The following is a 19,451-nucleotide window of genomic DNA, read 5'->3' on the forward strand; positions in this document are numbered from 1 at the left end:
CATTCTTCTGGCTGCACTGCAAAATGTCCCTTTTGGGCTTCTGTACCAACATGGCGGTGCAACATGGTGGCCTGCATGAGGTGGCCCACTCCCACGTAGATATGAAGAGATCATTCTAAACTTGTGAAAACATTGATTCATTGTTGCACTAATAATAATAATGATAATAATAATACACTAATGAACAAACAGTTATGAATGCTATATTTCATTTATGCTAATAAACACCCATAAATCCTACACACTGTAGCTTTAAGTCCTGCATTATGCAAAAAGCTGAGGTGTTGGCTGGCGACAGACTCACGTGTAAACCTTGAGCTGGTGGTCATCCTTGGAGTCTGCAGTGAGGAGGTCTGCAATGCTGACCACAGCACATCCAAACGGCCTCCTGTACTGTACGCTGCACAGGTTCTTCTTCTCTCCTGCTCCCATCCGCCCTGAACCCAAACGCAAGCATTCCCAATCAAATCAGTACTATTCTGTACAGAATATGTAGTGCTTCAGTGAAAGAAACCCACCTATTCTTATGATGTGCACAACAATGTAGACATCCTTCCGCAGATCACTGCTTCCCAAATCCTAAGCAAAAGAGGATATTTGATCGTGATCTGACTAACCAAGCGGAAAAGCACAGTTTTATGCAATAATGTGATTTATTTCAGTAAAAAATATGCATCCACACAGTTTTGAATAGATTCCAGTAAGCTGCTGCAAACACAACATCACTACTCACCACAAACAGCGTGCACTGCCGTTCGGTCTTCTCTGGCGACTTTGGTAAACCGTTCTTATTCAGCCTGACAAAGAACCGCTCACTGCAAAAGAGAAGAGCGAGAGGGACATGCACGAGTTCAAAAATGATTGTCGGGTGTCATCTTAAACAAGCAAATCCGAGCCGCTGCCAACAGGAACAAAACGACAAAAATGTTACATCCCGGGAGGAAAAAAACGAAAAAAAAAAAGTGCTTCTGAGTTCAAACCCTAAACCAAAGCTGTCAGATACATTAAAAGGGGAGACAGACAGGCGGGGAGGGAGTGACAAAGCCAAAGACGAAAAGAAGGAAAGCAGGAAGAGGAAAAGATAGACAACGCTTGAATTACTCAAGCAAATCCCCAAGAAAGACCATCAGGATCACATCCAACAACTCGTACATCAACGCACAAGTCCTCCTCAGATGGATAAAATATTCACTGCATTGTTGCAAAGTGAGGACTCGCATGTGATGACGTGATGGATTCTGAACTGTCAGCACAAACTGTGGCGCAGCAACAAAAATGTTTACTTTGCACAACATCAGTCAAATCAATGACAAGCTAGCTGAGAGATAGCGAGTCTTCTAGCCTTAATAGTACTAAGCAGAAACCATAAAAACCAAGGTCAGTATAAAGACAAAGTGAGACTGTTATTCTGCTTTGTGCTAGGAAATGCAAAGCTCAGTGTACAACTGTACATTAAATTACGAGAATAGTTGTTATTACTGCTAATGTCCAGTGATGGCGCCTAAAATGCACAACAGGGGGAGTACAAATTATAACTGTAATGTAAGGTTAAAGCTAAAAACTTGTTTGAACACTGAATACCCCAAGTTCACAATTCAAGATGATTCCTCCGAGTAATGAAAGCTGTAGATTTTACAGTTTTGTGTTTTTTAGCACTTCTGTCTTTTTTGAGTCCGATTTAATAAACTGAGCACACAGTATTGGCCTACTACTGTCTGGAGATGTTGTTACAGTATTTTTAACTCAATAGGTATTTCTAGCCAAATCTGTACTCCAACATCGACTGGCTACACTGTGCAACAAACAGACTCGTAAATTAAAACACTAATGTAACTTCTGCTCTGTCTATCCTTTTCTATGAGGCCTTTTTGTTCAAACACATACTTTTTATTTTTGGGTTCTACACTCAAAATCTTGGAGGTGTCTATCTTATTTTCCAACTTGCTGGGTTGTGTGGGAACTGGAACGCATTTAGAGTGATTCAGATTTCAATAAGGTGATATGGTTAATAAACTCTCTGTGCCTGAAGTAATGAGCCATTTTCTCCTTATGATGGGCCCTTCTCAGACATCAATGGACCTGTGTGAAGTGGAATAAAATAAAATTTGGGGTTATTTTTGTTTTTTAAATCTATATTTCATGTGCCTGATTATTAAATGTGGTGCTGGTCTCATCTGCTTGACTGTGGTAGAAGATGCCTATAAATCACCTGGATGTCACATTATTATATCTGCACTGTAATTTCCTTCTAAAATTCTTATTTGAAACCACAAGAAATGCTGTACAGAATACCTTTGATATGTCAAAGATGCTGTGAACAGTGATATGTGCAGCTCCCCTCTGAATGTCATGTCAGACCCCCTTCAGTACTGTGTCGACATTAAGCTTGGTTGATTTTGCGCAAATGACTGCACCTCAGAAAACATCACTCTGAAGATTTAAGATCATCACAGACAGCGTTGCTATTCAACAAAGGTCTGATTGGTGAAATCTCACTAGTTCACATAAAAGGCCAACTTCTGTCATTTTCCTGGCTGTGTGCGTAATCATCTCCTGGTGGCCGTGGAAGTAAACCCACATGCACATATCAGGCAGGGAAGCTGATTTTGTAGAGAAAAAACAACAACAACAAAAAAAAACCTGAGTTATCATGATGGGGTCCTGCAAAATCTAATTTAAAGGACATGCTTTGGAGCTTTTTGATGTATTGTTTAAAAAATAAATGCCTCAATGATGTAAGTGGTGTTGAATTATGATAACTACATTTACTTCTGGTGTAATGTCGTTCCCAGTCCTCATTTACGACTTCCGAGGGAAATGGAACACGGCTTAAGCTTATGAAACACATCACTTCACTGTTGAAGGTAATTACATACTAATGAACAGATGGTTATGAATGCTATATTCCATTTCTGTTAAGAAAAACCTGTAAATCCCACACACTGTAGGTTCTGAGTCTCTCATGCACATAGGATGCGCTGCTAGCTCCCGTAAAACAGAAGCTGAAAGGGCTGCAAACACTTTGTAGCGGAACACTGAAAAATAAAAACAGGGAGGACGAACACCGACTGCCTTTTCATTTTCTTTGTAGGCTGCTCTCTCGCTCCGCCTCTGCCGCACAGCAGCGTCCAGCTGAGCCCGACTCATCCTGGCAGGCGAGCTGAGGGCTAATCCAGTTAGGTGACTTTCACAGTCCACTGATAAGCAGCAGAGAGAAAACCTTGTAATGCACCAGAGCCTGACCATAAGCCAAGCTGTTGGCACGGCTGGCAGCACCAACCAACGATGTCCGCTCGCACCACAGAGAAAACTACAGACGCTACATGGAACTATAATACTATAAATGATGAAATTCCTCAAGTATTAAAAGTAATTAATGCAAATGTAAAGGTAATAACATGCACTTACATGATGTAAATAAGAGGAGACCCCTTTGCAGCTGTGCTGGAATCCAACGTTTTGTATATGTAGGGCAGTAGGAGGCCACGCTTGAATTAATTACAATGCTGATTATTAATTATACAAATGCTTAATTTTTCATACATGCATTCCTTCAGTAACAATTTCCTTTCATGGCCCGAAATGGAATGAGAGCCAGTTGGATTTTGCTGTGGTTGTTTCTTATAAGCTGCTCTCTGTAAGTTTCCAGCCCATTTATTTGGTCATATGGAGACAGATTCCTATGCATTAGACATGAGACGTGCACACGCTTTCTGAAACCCTAATTAGTGCTCCATTGTGGGAGCCCCAATTGCCAATTAACAGCCACTCCTGCAAACACAAACACACGAGTTTCCCCTCGAGCTCGCTTATCTGCCCCCTCAGTGCCTCCCAGGTGCAGCGCGTTAATCACGTGAGCGAAAAGGACTAGAGTACCCCAGTGGGACCTTATCGCCCTCGATCACCACTTGTATTAACGTAACACGAATGGGCGATTTCCCTCCCCTCTGGGCCCCACACGGCGACGGCAGCGCTCATTGTTGCCTCTCTTGGTATTCAAAAAATGCGTTTGGAGCCATGCACTTGCAGGCAACAAAGAACGCAGAAGGGAATGGAAACGACAAAAGACTGGTGTGCAAAATACTGGATGAATTAATTCTCACAACTGGTACAACAAGCAAATAGACAAAAATAAATAAATAAAAGGGATCAGAGGTCTGTAATGGCGTATTTTGCTGATCAATATATTTTTCCGATCATCCAACTAGGTTTCTTGGTTGGTGAGTTATTCAAAAAAAGGTGATTTTTCTTAACCTTGACCTTTGATCAAAGCTTTTTAGGACCATGTCTTCTTTGAATGTGGCTTTTGAAACTGCTCCAAAATCTAATGACTCATTGAGGCTTATTGGTTGCTAGGGGGGTTGGATGAATTTTGACCAAAATAACCCCAAAATCTAATCACCTCTAGATATCGATTCAAGTAATATTTCCACCAGGTTTGATCCATCTAGGCTAATTGGTTGCCATGATTTAAAAAAAAACACACACAAAAAAAACATGTTTTTTTTTCCCTTGGTCATAACATTTGACCTTTCACCAAACTACTCTAAAATCTAATCACCTCTCAGTATTGATCTGAGTAATATTCCTACCAAGTTTGAAGGAAATTCGCATCACCATTTTTGATTTATCTTGTCCACACACACACACACACACACGCACACACACACACACACACACACACACACACACACACACACACACACACACACACACACACACACACACACACACACACACACACACCAGTGAAAACAATACCCTGCTTTCATTGCTTCCCCAATGTGCAGGGTTGAACAAACCCCAGATCCATTAGGGGCGGGTGACATGACCTATCAATAATATTATTATTTTTCACTTTTTGTGCAATGTCAGTATGACACTGCAGTGCTGACTGAGCTGTGGATGCACTGAAACTGTTATTAATTTCCAAATAAATATTTTTATGTTATTTTTCCATTCTTTCATTCACATCATTCTTCAGTGGTGTCATGAAAAATAATCAAAATTAAAAAACTGGCCTGATCTCTCACATTGTTGACTGTATTGCGCAACACAAGCCGTGGCACAGCCGAGAGCCTCTACGTGGAAAAACAATTCAAATAAAAAACAAACAAACAAAGTGTGGACACATTTGAGGAAAATAAAAGAGCCGGATGAGTTAGTGTGTTTGGTCAGCGTGACACGTGACCAGTAGCACGACAATGTGCGTGCGTGTGTGCGTGTGTCTGCACTGGAAAGACGGACAAGGAGCCTGTACAGAACACAAAGAAGCTGTCGTGGTGAACAGGGGCTGGTGGTGTTGGCATGGTGCAGAGACGACGGGTCAGACCCCCATCTGGTCTATGACACACAAACACACACACACACACACGCACAGAGTGCTGAGGGAAGCATCGCAATGGCTCGGGGCCAGACGGCTCGTGTAAATGTGTGTGTTTCTCTGTTTATGTGCGTGAGCAGACAGCGAGAGGCAAACTTGGCGATCTGTCTCTGTGAGATTTTCCTCAAAGACAACTGAAGCGCTCAATGCATGTACACAGGATCTCTGAACCCAACAAGGAGCCATAAGGCTGCTGACATCCTGCAACCCAATGTAAAACGGCTAGAAAAATGTTTTAATTGGCTTCTCATTTTTTTTGGTGGGGGGGTGGGATTGTGGGTAAAAGACAAAAAAAAAAAGCACCTCATATCTCAAAAAGACTCAAAGCTGAATAAAGTGAGAAGAAAAATCTCATGACATATGATAAATATTCTTCCTGGTTGAGTGATTTAGAAGAGTTGAGGTCCATAAGTATTTGGACAGTACCATTTTTTTTTATTTCGATTTGCCTGTTTCATTAAACCTTACCTTAAACCTTATAAACTACAAAAAGAGAAAATAACTGTTTTCAATGAAGTCATAGTTTGTCAAATATCCCCAACCACCCCCCCTTTTTTTACTGTTTCATTAAATAAAGCCTTTTGTACACTACAAAACATCAAATAAATTTTTTTTTTTAGTGTTAAATATATTTTCAATTTGTTGTATATTTAAGAAAAACAGTCAAAGATTTTCTTCTTAAATAAAGCGCTTTCCTTTCCTAAACTCTTAAAATTCATTCTTAAAATTCTTAAACTTTTTAATTTCTCTTCTTAAATATGAAATAATTCAGACCAAACATGCATTTCAATTAGAACAAACTAAAGAAGATGTTTAACAGAGTTCAAGTGTTACAATGTATCAATTACAAAGTAATTGGACATGCAGCAGCACAGAGTTCAGGGGGTAAAGTCTTTACCTGAGTGGTCGGTTCTCCCGTCCATCATAAATGTGGAAAAAGACTTCGAGCTCCTCCCCCAGATTGGCACTCATCAGGGTCTTGACATGAACAAACAAGTGGTGCGTGCTAGCAGGCACAGGGGTGTCTTTCTTACGATGCCGATGTTCCATCTGGAGGGAAGGTGAGAAGGAGAAAGAAAATCTGTGAAGAGTGTTACACAGAATCAGCACAGATTCATTTTGATTGACCAAAAGACTCTGCATTCATAGAGAAAAGTGGCTCTGCAACTACAGAAAACCAAGAAACCCAACAGAAACATGCACATGGGATGTTAATCTATTGTGTATATCTGTTTGCATTTGGCAAGATTAAAAACATTACAATACTTAAGCTTTAAATCTTGAAACATCCCAAAATGCTCCATAATACCGGGGAGGGTAAGTCTCTTAATATCAGCCAATCACAGTTAAATACAAGCGTACTTACAGATGAGATTTATAGTAAAGCATAAATCTAAATGACCTCTGCGACGTCTCTGTGATGGGATGATTCCCTGCATTGGTAAGACCCTTATTCCACAGGGTGCCATTCTACTATGATCGCCCGCAATCCAAAAGAGTGCAAAGATAGGATGAAACAGTTTAATCTGGCTTGCCTCCTAACAGTGCAGTTACAAAGTTACAAAGTGCAGACCTGGCAACTGGCTGGCTTATAAAGTGCAGACCTGGCAACTGGCTGGCTTATAAAGTGCAGACCTGGCAACCTCTCTGAAAACAAAAGAAACGTGATGCCCCCTCGGCCAGACATGAGCAAGAGACTGAACTTTGAACAAAACCTAAATGGTTTGGCTTCAAATTTTTATCCCAGTGGAGCATGATGAAACAAGTTTCAAGTCGTGGTCACTATGAATACCCCGATTAAAGACATTTGAACATGCTGTTAAGACTATGAATATCCCGAAGTGACCATGTACTATCAACGATTTGGCGAACTGGGATGAAATTTTTGAACAGTGTGAAAATTTGACCCCGATTTCAAAACTGGTGCCGATGATGGGTGTAACTACTATATATACCAAGTTTGTTTAAGATTGACAAAGGTGGATCAAGAAGTTACACAAAAAAAAACAACAACACCCATGTTGGTTTTTATGTTACATGAACGTAATTCTAACATGTAGCTTCTACAATATAGAATCAAGTTTTATGGGTGAACACATTCAAATCATGTAGTTTTAACATTACATGGAACAACTTAAAATTTAACTTGCTCTATGAACAAAATAAAATTATGTAAAGTATTTCCACCCAAGTAAAATGCATTAACGTAGCCAGAAACAATTTTGCTGAGTGACCTAAATGTAAATTTGTTGGGTCAACATGATGAATTTGCGTGACTGTTACTTAATTACTATGGGTCAGGCCAACTAGATTTGCAAGGGCGAATGTAACAAAAAAAAACAGTAGGTCCCTTCGGCTACTTGCTTGTTTGCGCTCGGGGTCACCGCAGCAAATCCAAGGTGGATCTGGATCAATTGTGCTGATCCAACACAGCAAAGTTAAGTTGACATGTAACTGTACTATTTTGTAGTTGCAACTACTTACAGGGCACGGGTGGTGGCCAGGTGGTTAGTGCACTTGGTTTCAGTACGAAAGGTTCCCGGTTCAAACCCCGTCCCTGCCACATTTCTCTATGTAATGTGGAGTTGCATCAGGAAGAGCATCTGGTGTAAAATCTGTGCCAATTCAACATGCAGATCCACCTCAGATTTGCTATGGTGACCCACAGCGCAAACAAGGGAGCAGCTGAAGGGACCTATTTTTATTTTGGTTACATTTATCCTTACAAATCTAGTTGGCCTAAACCATGGTAATTAAGTAACAGTAATGCAAATTCATCATGCTGACCCAACAAATTTACTTTTACAGTAGGTGTACATTTACCTTTTCAAATTTAGTTGGTCTGAACCATGGTAATTAGGTAACAGTAACACAAATTCATCATGTTGACCCAACAAATTTACACTTAGGTCACTCAGCAAAATTGTTTCTGGCTAGGTTAATGCATTTTACTTGGGTGGAAATACTTTACATAATGTTTTTATGTTCACTGAGCAAGTTTTTTTTTTTTTTTTTTTTGAGTGTACTTCAACACGCAGCCTGATTTGTGGTTTGGGATTAAACAGCACTCTATGGAATGGCCCCATAATGCCTGCAGACTTCTTCTTAACCTTCAGTGCACAAAACAAGCCCACATCCTGAGACTGCAGGGCACAAGAAGGCACAAACGGCTTACATTCTGCCATATAAGTGGGCAGACAACCATTCAGAACCATATATATGTCAACAACAAAACCTTAAAATTGGCTTTTCGGTTCAAGGGAAGCCAGTGATGAGAGGCCAAAACTGTTCTGAGGTAATTGAATCTCCTCCTGTCACTCAAAACTCTAGCAGCCACATGTGAACAGATTATAACTCATCACAACCATAAATTTCACCCATTTGTCACAGTTGTGTGGCACATGAGATATTTTCAAAATGTTGGTATTAACATAAAAAATATCCATGTTGTCAGTGTGACAGAAGTCCACAAAGATGCCTATCAGAGCTCCGTATCAGCTCTGCGCTGGCCACAAGATTTTAATGTAATCTGTAATACTACAGACAGTTTCTTTGTGTTTTTATCCAATGTAAATCATGGCGACAAAGGGAGAAATGGGTCATAAAGAGTGTGCATGCCTTACTCTACATACCATGTGCATGCATATAAACGCTTCACAAAGGCGCTTGCATCTTTTAATCCATATATTTTTCTCACCAACAAAAATTCACTGCCAAACAGAAAAAACACATTTGATACACTACACCACAACCGTGATAGCTTAAGAAGCATAAACACCTGTACATAATTAACACACGCCTTTCTACACAAGTACAGCACTCAGAACGTTGGCTCTGCTTCAAATGTTTGCTTAGTCCTTGAAGGATAGAAAGTGAAGCACTGAAATTTACTTTTGATGCGCATGTGAGTGTGCGGGAACTCTGATATGACATGATGTGACAATTCAATCTGTGGTTTATCTTCTACTGGCTGTTCCCATTTGGGATCACAACAACAAATCGTCCATCTCAGTCTCACCATGTCCTCTTCATCTTTGTCACACCAAAGTCTCGCATGTCCTCCTTCACCAGATCCTCTTAGGCGTTCCTCTTCTCCTCTCACTTCGCAGCTCCATCCTCAGCATACTGTGTACTCTGTGTCCCTCCTCTGCACATGATCGATCTTACCTCTGTCAGTTTGTGTCTAAATCATCCTACCAACACTTTTCTGCAGATACATTCATTTGAATCATATATACGTCCTCGTCACGCCCAGTGAAAATCAGAGCATCTTCAGCTCTGCCAAATCCAGTGCCGCCTCCTGTCTTTTTGTCAACACTCCACTGTCTCAAAGCCACACAACACAGCCTTGTAAACATTCCCTTTCAGTCTTGCAGATACAGTTCTACCACAAATCACTCCTGTCATGATAAACCTCCCACTCCCCTCTGCCTGACTTCATTTCTTCACTGTATCTAAACACATCCATTTTTACCACTTCCACTTCTTGCATCTCCACCAATCTGCTGCCCTCCCTCTTATTCACGCACACATACTGTGCTTCAACTGACTTTCATTCCACTTCTCTCCAGAGCATACCTCCATCTCTCCAGAATCACTTAAATCTGCTTCTGTCAGTGTAGTGTTCGCAAATCAGTGCTCAAACAAGTTTAAACACAACTGCGACAACAGCTTCATTTTGCCTTCACTGTCTGTATTTGACAACTACAGTTTTCAAGTGGCAGGAAACATGGAAAAACGCACAGCTAAAGTAGCCTGGCCAGACAATTAAACCTGGAGATGCAACAAATCACATCTTGCGGTTTGTGGTTGGCAGTGTTGCCACAGTTACTTTAAAAAGTTACTTTATTAGTTACTTTATGAGGTTACTTTATTAGCAGCTGCCGACAACTTGGTACTAATAACTAATGTAACTAATAATCTAATAAGGTTACTCTTAAGATTGAGTAATAATGACTTTTTTGAGTACTCAATTTAAAAAAAAAAAAAAAGTTAATAAATAAATAATAAGTTAGATTACTACTTTATTAGTTACATTCAACAGCTGCTGACTAGTTGTCTGTAGCTGCTAATGAAATAACTGTAAAAAGTAACTAATAAAGCAACGTTCCAAAGTAACTATGGCAAAACTGGTGGTTGGTGCATTCACCCCTCATCCACTGATTAGTTATGCTTTTAGCATAACTAATCAACTAAGGGGAGTTAATGGTCTAGTGGTTAAAGCGTTGGGACTGAGAGCAGATGATCCTCGGTTCAAATCCCAGCCTGACCGGAAAGTCACTAAGGGCCCTTGGGCAAGGTCCTTAATCCTCTCGTTGCTCCTGGTGTGTAGTGAGTAACTTGTATGGGAGCACCTTCACATCGGGGTAAATGTGAGGCATTATTGCAAAGCGCTTTGAGCATCTGATGCAAATGGAAAAGTGCTATATAAATGTAGTCCATTTGCCATTTAAATGCAGTCTATTTTAGCACACTAATTAGCACACACTAAATAGCATTATTATATCGCCATAATATATGCAATAAAAAATAAAGATTAAAAACTTTGCTCACTAACAACACTGCAAATATATGCAACAATTAACTCTAAATGTAATCCGCTTATGTATTCCCAAGGGAGTACCTCTAACATTAAGTATCAAGTGTGTCCTGTGTTGCTAATTAGATGGACAAACAGATGCAAGCACAAGAACATACAAGTCCTGCAACCTGCATATTATGTTCATAGTTCCTGGACATAATGAAGATTAATATATCAGCACAGCACGGCATGGCGTGGCTCTGGCCGCACCTACATTAACGTGCACACACTAATTTTAGGTTGTCGTAAGGTTCCTCCTAATCCACACCCAACATCCCAACAAATAAATAAATAAATAAAAACAAGGACATACATAGAGAGCAGCAGATGGCAATGGCAGCAACTGCCAACTTTTGCTCCACACTTTACTTCTGAAGGAAAGGAAAAGCAGTGCATGACAAGACCACTGCAGCATTAGATGTGAATTATGATTGAAATCTGAAATATGATTGAAATTGTTTGCTTATTTTTTGGTACTGGAGACTTGATAGTTGCTGCAAAATATCCAGTATTCAGCATTTTTCTTTCTGGTGCCAGTGCTCAAAGTCCTTTATAATGTTGGGTCAGTTTCTTACACACACATGATGTCAGGACATCACACAAGGCACTCAACTGCACTTCGGGGGCAACTTGGGGATGAAAGATCTTGCTCAGGGACACCTTAGTGATTATTCCTGAACTTCCAAACTGAAGATCCACTCATCCCGAGCCTGCATCTCTAGTCTCCAGGTTACCACCTCTCCAACAAAGGCTGCAATAAAGCCGATTTATGGGGGATAAAGTCCCTGACGCAACATTACATCTGTCAGGAAGGCGGATTAATGAGATCAAACATTGATTTTGTTGAGTCTTATTAAAAGAAAAAACAGGTTCAAGATGCTCACGGCTCATTTTCGGGCAGTAAGTAAGTAAGTAAGCTTTATTTATAAAGCGCCTTTCACAGACCAGGGTCACAAAGCGCTGCACATGGCATACAAAAATAATCTAAAAATAACATACGAAAACAATAAAATACAATATTAGGCTAAAAAGCTAACTTAAAGAAATGCGTCTTTAGTTGCCTTCTAAAAGTATCTATACAGTCCAGAGAACGAAGGGCACAGAGAAGCTCATTCCAGAGGCTAGGTGCCACCGCTTTAAAAGATCTGTCCCCGCGAGTTTTAAAACGGGTCCGAGGAACCATCAACAGGTTCTGATTGGACGACCTGAGGCTTCTGGAGGAAGCATAAGGCTGGATCAGGTCCCTGATGTACTCCGGTGCCTGTCCATGCAGAGCTCTAAAAGTCAATACCAGGATTTTGTAATGAATCTTGCAGGAGACAGGCAGCCAATGCAAAGTATTAAGGATAGGAGTAATATGGTCCCTCCTGCGGGTGCGGGTAAGCAGGCGCGCAGCAGAATTTTGCACAACCTGTAGGCGGGCCAACTCCTTCTTATTCAGACAGGTGAAAAGACTGTTACAATAATCCAAACGCGATGAGACGAATGCATGAACAATCATCTCAAGCTCTTTTAAAGTCACCATCTTACGGAGCTTAGAGATGTTCCAAATTTGGAAAAAACAGTTCTTAACCAGATAATTTGTGTGCTGCTCCAGAGACATCCCTCCATCCAAAATGACACCCAGGTTACGCAGGCTGCTTTTAACCGTGCAGCTTAGGCTACCGAGGTGCTGCTTAATTCCAGGTACAGCACTATCTGGTGCTACAATCAGAGTCTCAGTCTTATTGGAATTTAACTGCAGACTGTTCTCAGTGAGCCATTCCGTAATTTTGGCCAAACAATTTGTGAGAGAGCAGAGTTTCTGTGGCTCAGTTGTCTTAAAAGAGCAGTACAGCTGCAGATCATCAGCATACAAATGATAGGACACATCACTGAACTGCTGGATCAACTTGCTGAGAGGAAGGAGATACAACGAGAACAAAACAGGTTCCAAGACCGATCCCTGCGGCACACCCCACAGAAGATCTGCAGATTCCGACACTGCATTGCCCACCATCACACTAAAAGTTCTACCAGTCAGGTAAGAGGTAAACCACTCTAAAACACAACCTGACATTCCAACTAAATCCCGCAATCTGTTTATCAGAATGCCATGGTCAACGGTATCAAACGCCGAAGACAGATCAAGCAGAATCAGCACAGAACATTTGCCAGTGTCAGCTGCCATCATCATGTCACTAGACACCATCAACAGGGCTTTTCAGTAGAATGAAACTCACAGTACCCAGATTGAAAAGTGTCATGGATGTCGTTAGCCTGCAAAAACTATCTCAACTGAACACAGACTACCTTTTCCAAGACTTTGGCCAAGAAAGGGGTTTTAGATATTGGCCTAAAGTTCTTGAGTTCTCAGCTTTCTTTAACTGTGGTTCCACAATGGCATGTTTAAAATAACAGGGAAACACACCACTCGACAAAGACATATTAAACATTTTAGCAATGTAGGGCCCGATGGAGTCAAATACATTCACAAACAGTTTAAACGGAAGAACATCCAAAACACAAGAGGATGGCTTCATTTTATTCATGATGGTTGAGATGTCCTCTACAGTAACAGGCTCAAATGAGGCCCAGCACTGAGTGGGAGGTTCCCAGTGCTGGGGACCATGGCATGGAGGCAGGTTGTCCTTTATAACTCTAACCTTATCAATAAAGAAATCCAGGAACTCCTCACAACTAGTTTTAGAGATAACAGGAGTGACGGCAGCAGGTGACACAAGAGAGCTGATTGTGTCAAAAAGCACTTCAGGATTTCTTTTATTGGAGGCAATCAGGCGATTAAAATAACTCGTCCTGGCCTCCTCTATCATCTTATTTAAGGAAGATATTAAGTCTCTTACATGTAGCCTGTGAACCTCCAGTTTTGTTAACTTCCATAAGCGTTCAATCTGGCGACATGTTCTCCTTAGAGTCATAATCCCATCATTTATCCAAGGACAGAAACTTTCACGAGGAGCCTTACTAGCCTTAAGTGGTGCCACTTGATCCAAGATAGTGGCACAGTGGCTATTAAAGCTATTCATGAAGCAATCAGTGTTGTCTCTGTGATAATTCTCCTTTCTGCCTTAGTAGAAACAGGTTGAGGCTCAGATGGCACCATCAAATCAAAGAAAACACAACAATGATCACTCAGAAGAACATCCTCCACACATACATTGGTAATTTCCAGGCCCAGTGCAAAAACCAGATCCAACGTGTGACCCTTGTTGTGAGTGGGACCTGACACATACTGTTTAAAATTAAAAGCCTCTGTCATAGATATAAGCTCTCTTGCTGAAGTGGAAGTATCAACATCAATCTGGAAATTGAAATCACCCAAAATTAAGACCTTTTCCAATCTAATTATAGACAATAAAAAGTCAGTAAAAGCCTTAAGAAAAGTCCCAGCAGGGCCAGGAGGTCGATAGATCAAAATACTATAAAATTTATGTGAGGAACCAACTTCCATCATGAGCGCCTCAAAAGAGGGGGCGTGGCTTGTATCCGACAGTCTGCATGTGTACCGGTCCCGGTGCACAGCAGCCAGTCCTCCCCCGTGCGACAGGGGCGGGGCTTACCCACTGCTAAGCAACCCGCAGGACAGAGCTCATTTAAATGGATGCATTCATTTTCCCTCTGCCACGTTTCTGTGAGGAAAAGAAAGTCCAAGTTTTTCCTGACAAAAAGCTCATTAATGGAGAACGCTTTATTTGAAATAGAGCGCGCATTCAATAATCCAATCCGACTCAACAATGAGGCGGTAGTCGAGTCCGCTGAGCACAGCGGGATAGACTGCAGACATCTCCCACGGTCACGTGAGGCACCACTGTACCGGCGAAACCCACGCTGCTCCCGACATGTAAACACGGAAAGCAGGGGTGGACCCGAGACCCAAGGGACTCGTCCATCGGGGACCCAGTGATGTCCAGGCTGAGTCCTGCAACACAGAGGAGTGGTGGGATGCGTGAACAGGGCCGCACTGCCAGCCGTATGGCCCTGCAAGAGTGGAACTGGGCGAAGCCACCTGTAGCTTCAGTATCCACGAGCCGCACGCCACACTCCTTGTCTGATCCAAACCTGGACACCCGCTCTGCAGCCTCTTCTCCTCTTTTTCGGACTACCTGGACGTCGCCACAACATCAGGTATTCCCGGGAGGAGGGGGAACACACAAACGGAGGTGGGAAAGTTTGCTTGTAGCTATCCCAGTCATGAAAGAGGCATTCCATTGTCTCTTTAATTTTAAAAAGAGAGTCGCGATCATAAATCTGTATTGCACTCACGCAATCGCTATCCGTCAAAGCTGATATGACAGCACACACAATCAGGAAAATAACAGAAAAACGACATGGTAACAGGCAAGCAGCAGCCGGAACACACACAGGCGCCATCTGCTTGGAAAGTAAGGAATCAGTCTGGAACCTGGCAACATAGCGTGTGTTAAAGAACGATTTAGTGCCATCCAGTAGTGAGGTTATGCTGTAGATGGTCACAACATTTTTTTTCCCCCTTCACATTTTCACAAATGCATGATGCTGAAAAATGCAAAAGGAGAGTAAGGATGTACTTTTTGGGCCTCCAAGGGCTCATTCTAAGCTTCTGAAAACACATTAATTCATTGTTGCAGGCAATTACATGAACCACCCATAACTCCTACACACTGCAGCTTTAAGACACGCTTCAAAATGATGCTGCAAGTCGCAAGATGTGTCCAAATGATGAATCCGTTTTGTTCATCCTGTGCTGTTCAGAAGGAAATGCACTGGAGTGTCAGAACAACAAGGCACCAAGACAGTTTAAGCACATCTGGATTTTGACTTCTTTTATTTATTTATTTTTGCCGGCTCAATTTGTGATGCGGGATTTTATTACAGGGTTCTGTTCAGGGTGTCATTTACGACTGGAGGAACCATGCGGAGACACAAAGGACAGGCATGACAGACTTGGTGTGGACAATGCTGGTGAGACAGAGGATGATGGTGTCTGCTCGCTATTCAGGCCTTAATCGTTTCTTAAAAGGGCAAAGTTCAAATGAGACTACGGAGAAAGCTCTATCCTTTAATTCTTCACTCACTTAAACATCAATACTTAAACCTCCTTTAAGACAATGAAGAGGAAGAAGGAAAACGCTGGAGAAATTTCACTTCACACTGGAGCATCCCTAAAGAACATCTGGATTTTTGCACTAAAGAGCGCTTTTTACCGACCATGTCAAGGTGAACCTGGAGAGCCGCCTGAGGATCTGGTGACGAGAAGCTCACTTCAAAGCTACGCTCACTTTTAACAGGGTTTGTTTTAAGATGGCAAACACACACACACACACACACACACACACACACACACACACACACTCACACACACACACACACACACACACACACACACACATTTATGTTTCTTTTCATGAAAGGAATCACACTGCTTTAATCAAATGTGAGATGTTTTCATTTTGAAAACCAAAATGAAAACAAACCTGGGAGGAAACAAAACAACTCTTTTGTAGTTCTCATTGTCACATAATTACGTGATATAATGTGGCAATTTGTTTTCCCACAATGGCAACCCACCATTGTTTCATTACACACACACACACACACACACACACACACACACACACACACACACACACACACACACACACACACACACACACACACACACACACACACACACACACACACACACACACACACACACACACACACACACACACACAAGCACAAGTAATCCCCCGTCAATTTCATTAAGCCACTCAACAGCATCATGGAGCAAGACAGATAGAAAGAAGCTCACAATCTAGCTGAAAAACACTGAAACAACTCACAAACAGCACAGTTCCAAAACACCTGAAACACTGAATGAAACACTTGGTTCAGAATGCTTGATTCAAATCCTGTAAGACTTTGTGGAGGATCCCAAGGTATTCCCAAGCCAGCTGGGAAATACAATCTCTCCAGCATGTCCTGGGTCTTCCCCGGGGCCTCCTGCCGCTTGTATCTGCGATCTTATTCTTTCAGTCATCACCCAAAGCTCATGACCATAGGTGAGGATAGGAGCGTAAATTGATTTACCACAACGGTCTGGTACAACGTCGGTAAAATTTTGGATGCCTTGAGACCAAACGTCAGATGTCTGAAAGTTTTTTTTTAAATCAGTGGCTGACAATAAAACTAAATTATTCACAGAGACCCTCTTCAAAATAGTCAAAACTGTAAAATGAAATTTACTTGAGAAAACATCTGGTTAATGCTTTGAGTTGTTTCAGAAAATTTTTAACCATCTCAAAATAGCTGAAAAATTTTCTAAAACAACTGCTCCTGAAAATGATTCACTGTTTTGAAGTGCTTAAACCAAATGAAATGCATCACAACATTTTAAAAGCTCAAACAACAAATGAAACGGCTTTGAATGTTTTACAGTTTCAAAAGAACTTAAACAGCGAGTGAAACTCTTACATTGGAAAATTAACTTATTACTTCATTTTCTATACCTGAATACCTGCTTACTCCAATTAAGGGCAATGGGGGGGGGGGGGGGGGGGGGGGCACTGAAGCCCATCCCAGCAGTCAGGGGATGTGAGGTGGGGTACACCCTGGACGGAATGGCGGTCTGTCGCAGGGTCACATATAGACAGACAAATTCAGTCACAAACGAACGCACACCTACGGTTAATTTAAAATGTCCCACTCACCTAGCCTGCATGTCTTTGGAAGTGGGAGCAAGCTGGAGTACCCAGAGGGAACCCAGGCAAACAAGGTGAGAACATGCAAACTCCACACAGAAAGGCCACAGGCGGGGAGCGATCCCATGCCCTTCTTGCTGTAAGGGAACTGTGCTAGCCAATAAGCCACCATCCCACCCAATTAACCATTTCAAAGTGGCCAAAATAATAAATGACTCAAATGTTTCAGAATAAAAAAGTTCTTTTGAAGTAGTAAACATAATAAACATAATGCTTCAGAGTTGTTTTTTAACTAAATGAAACAACTAAAATTATGATTCACTGTTTTGAAACAAGAAGTGAAATGTTTGTTTCAAATAACTGACAGAAAATGGTTAAAATACTTAATGAAACAATGACTTCACAAAAGGATTCATTCCATAAAATGGTAAAAACTATAACTGAAACAATCAGTTGATTCATGCTTCAAAGTACAAATCCCTGAATTAAACACTTGCTTCAGAAAACAATCTGTTTATAAAGGCTCAAAACAACAAATGAAAAAACTGCTTCAACAAAACACTTTGTCACTTTTATAAATGGGACAATAAATGGCAAAATTAAATGAGAAACATCAAGTAAATGTTTGCTTCAGGAAATGACTGATTTAAAAATGGCTCAAATTATGAATGAGAAAATTCTTTCACAAATGAGTCTTCAAAATGCTCAAATCCGTACAAGAAAATAATTATTTGTGGGGAGTAGGATCACTGCTTCAAATCACAAAGCACTATATAAAAGTTTGAAACAGTAAATAATACAACTGCTTCATAGATAGATTTGTTGTTTTGAAGAGCTTGAAACAAAATAATTAATTCAGATTTTATTTTTGTTCTTTTTTTTTTTTTTTAAGGACAAAAGGCCAAACTGTTTCAGAAAATGATTCATGTTTCAAAATCCCCAAGCTCATTTAAAAACTACCTGCGTTTACATCCCAGTGCAAATGAACTGCAGTTATTTGCTTATTTTTCTTTATTCTTTATTTCTTTATGCGATTCTTGGAACAGTCAAAGAAAGAGAAATATTAAGAGCTTCAGTTATCACTGCAAAAGGAAAGAGGCGTGTTCTCCAAGCACTATATTAGCGAAGAGAAGTGGTTTCCACGGTAATGGCAAGTGATGCTTGTAGAACATGAAAAGGAGAGGATGGGAGCAAATAGTCAGGGAAAAAGTGAGTGGTACAGATGTTGAATTAGAAAGATACTGGGAAAAAGTGTTTGTTTTTTTCAAAGCTAAAAATAACGTATTTTTTTCCAGAAAGAGTGAAAGAAAGAGAGACTTTATAACAGCAGCTAAACAACCCTTCGAGACACTAACGGAGATCTGCATCCAAATATTTTTAGAGTTAATGGCTACCTTGCACAATTAAAGGCCAGCGTGCTTAGATGTAAAATAATCAGTCTGACACAGTGTGTTGCATCACGAAATTGTGCCTCTGCCACCATTTCAGCCCAAAATAACTTGAATAGCTCAGAGGTAAAACACTACACAGTATAAGACTGTCAAAATATAAAAAAAAATATTACACACTGATGGCAGAAACAAAGGAACAGAATGCTTCACATAAGAATAGACTTTAAGTCAATTAAAAAGTTCCAAAACACAGCAAACACTAAATGATCCATTTGCTTCAGATGTTTCAGAATGCCTGAATTAATAAATTAACTGCTTGGGTTGACAAAACGAGCAATTGTCCTATCTACAATTCAAATAAATTGGACCAAGTGATTGACAAAATGATTCAAGGCTCTGAAATATCTGAACCATCAGAAAATAATTCATTGATT

General features: G+C 40.8%; 1 protein-coding gene across 6 annotated transcripts in view; it reads right to left on the reverse strand.

Annotated features, from left to right (window-relative positions):
* Positions 1-19,451, reverse strand: part of dock4b (dedicator of cytokinesis 4b) — a 198,848-nt gene that overhangs the window by 105,456 nt on the left and 73,941 nt on the right. For all 6 annotated transcript variants that reach the window (XM_034163849.1, XM_034163846.1, XM_034163848.1 and 3 more), the window contains exons 8-11: positions 6,282-6,433; positions 734-815; positions 519-579; positions 305-437 (exon numbers count right to left, since the gene is read on the reverse strand). In XM_034163849.1, coding sequence (XP_034019740.1) covers positions 305-437; positions 519-579; positions 734-815; positions 6,282-6,433 — 428 coding nt within the window. The remainder of the gene's footprint in view (positions 1-304; positions 438-518; positions 580-733; positions 816-6,281; positions 6,434-19,451) is intronic.

The sequence above is a fragment of the Thalassophryne amazonica genome, chromosome 22, assembly GCF_902500255.1.
Source record: "Thalassophryne amazonica chromosome 22, fThaAma1.1, whole genome shotgun sequence".
NCBI classification, from domain to species: domain Eukaryota; kingdom Metazoa; phylum Chordata; class Actinopteri; order Batrachoidiformes; family Batrachoididae; genus Thalassophryne; species Thalassophryne amazonica.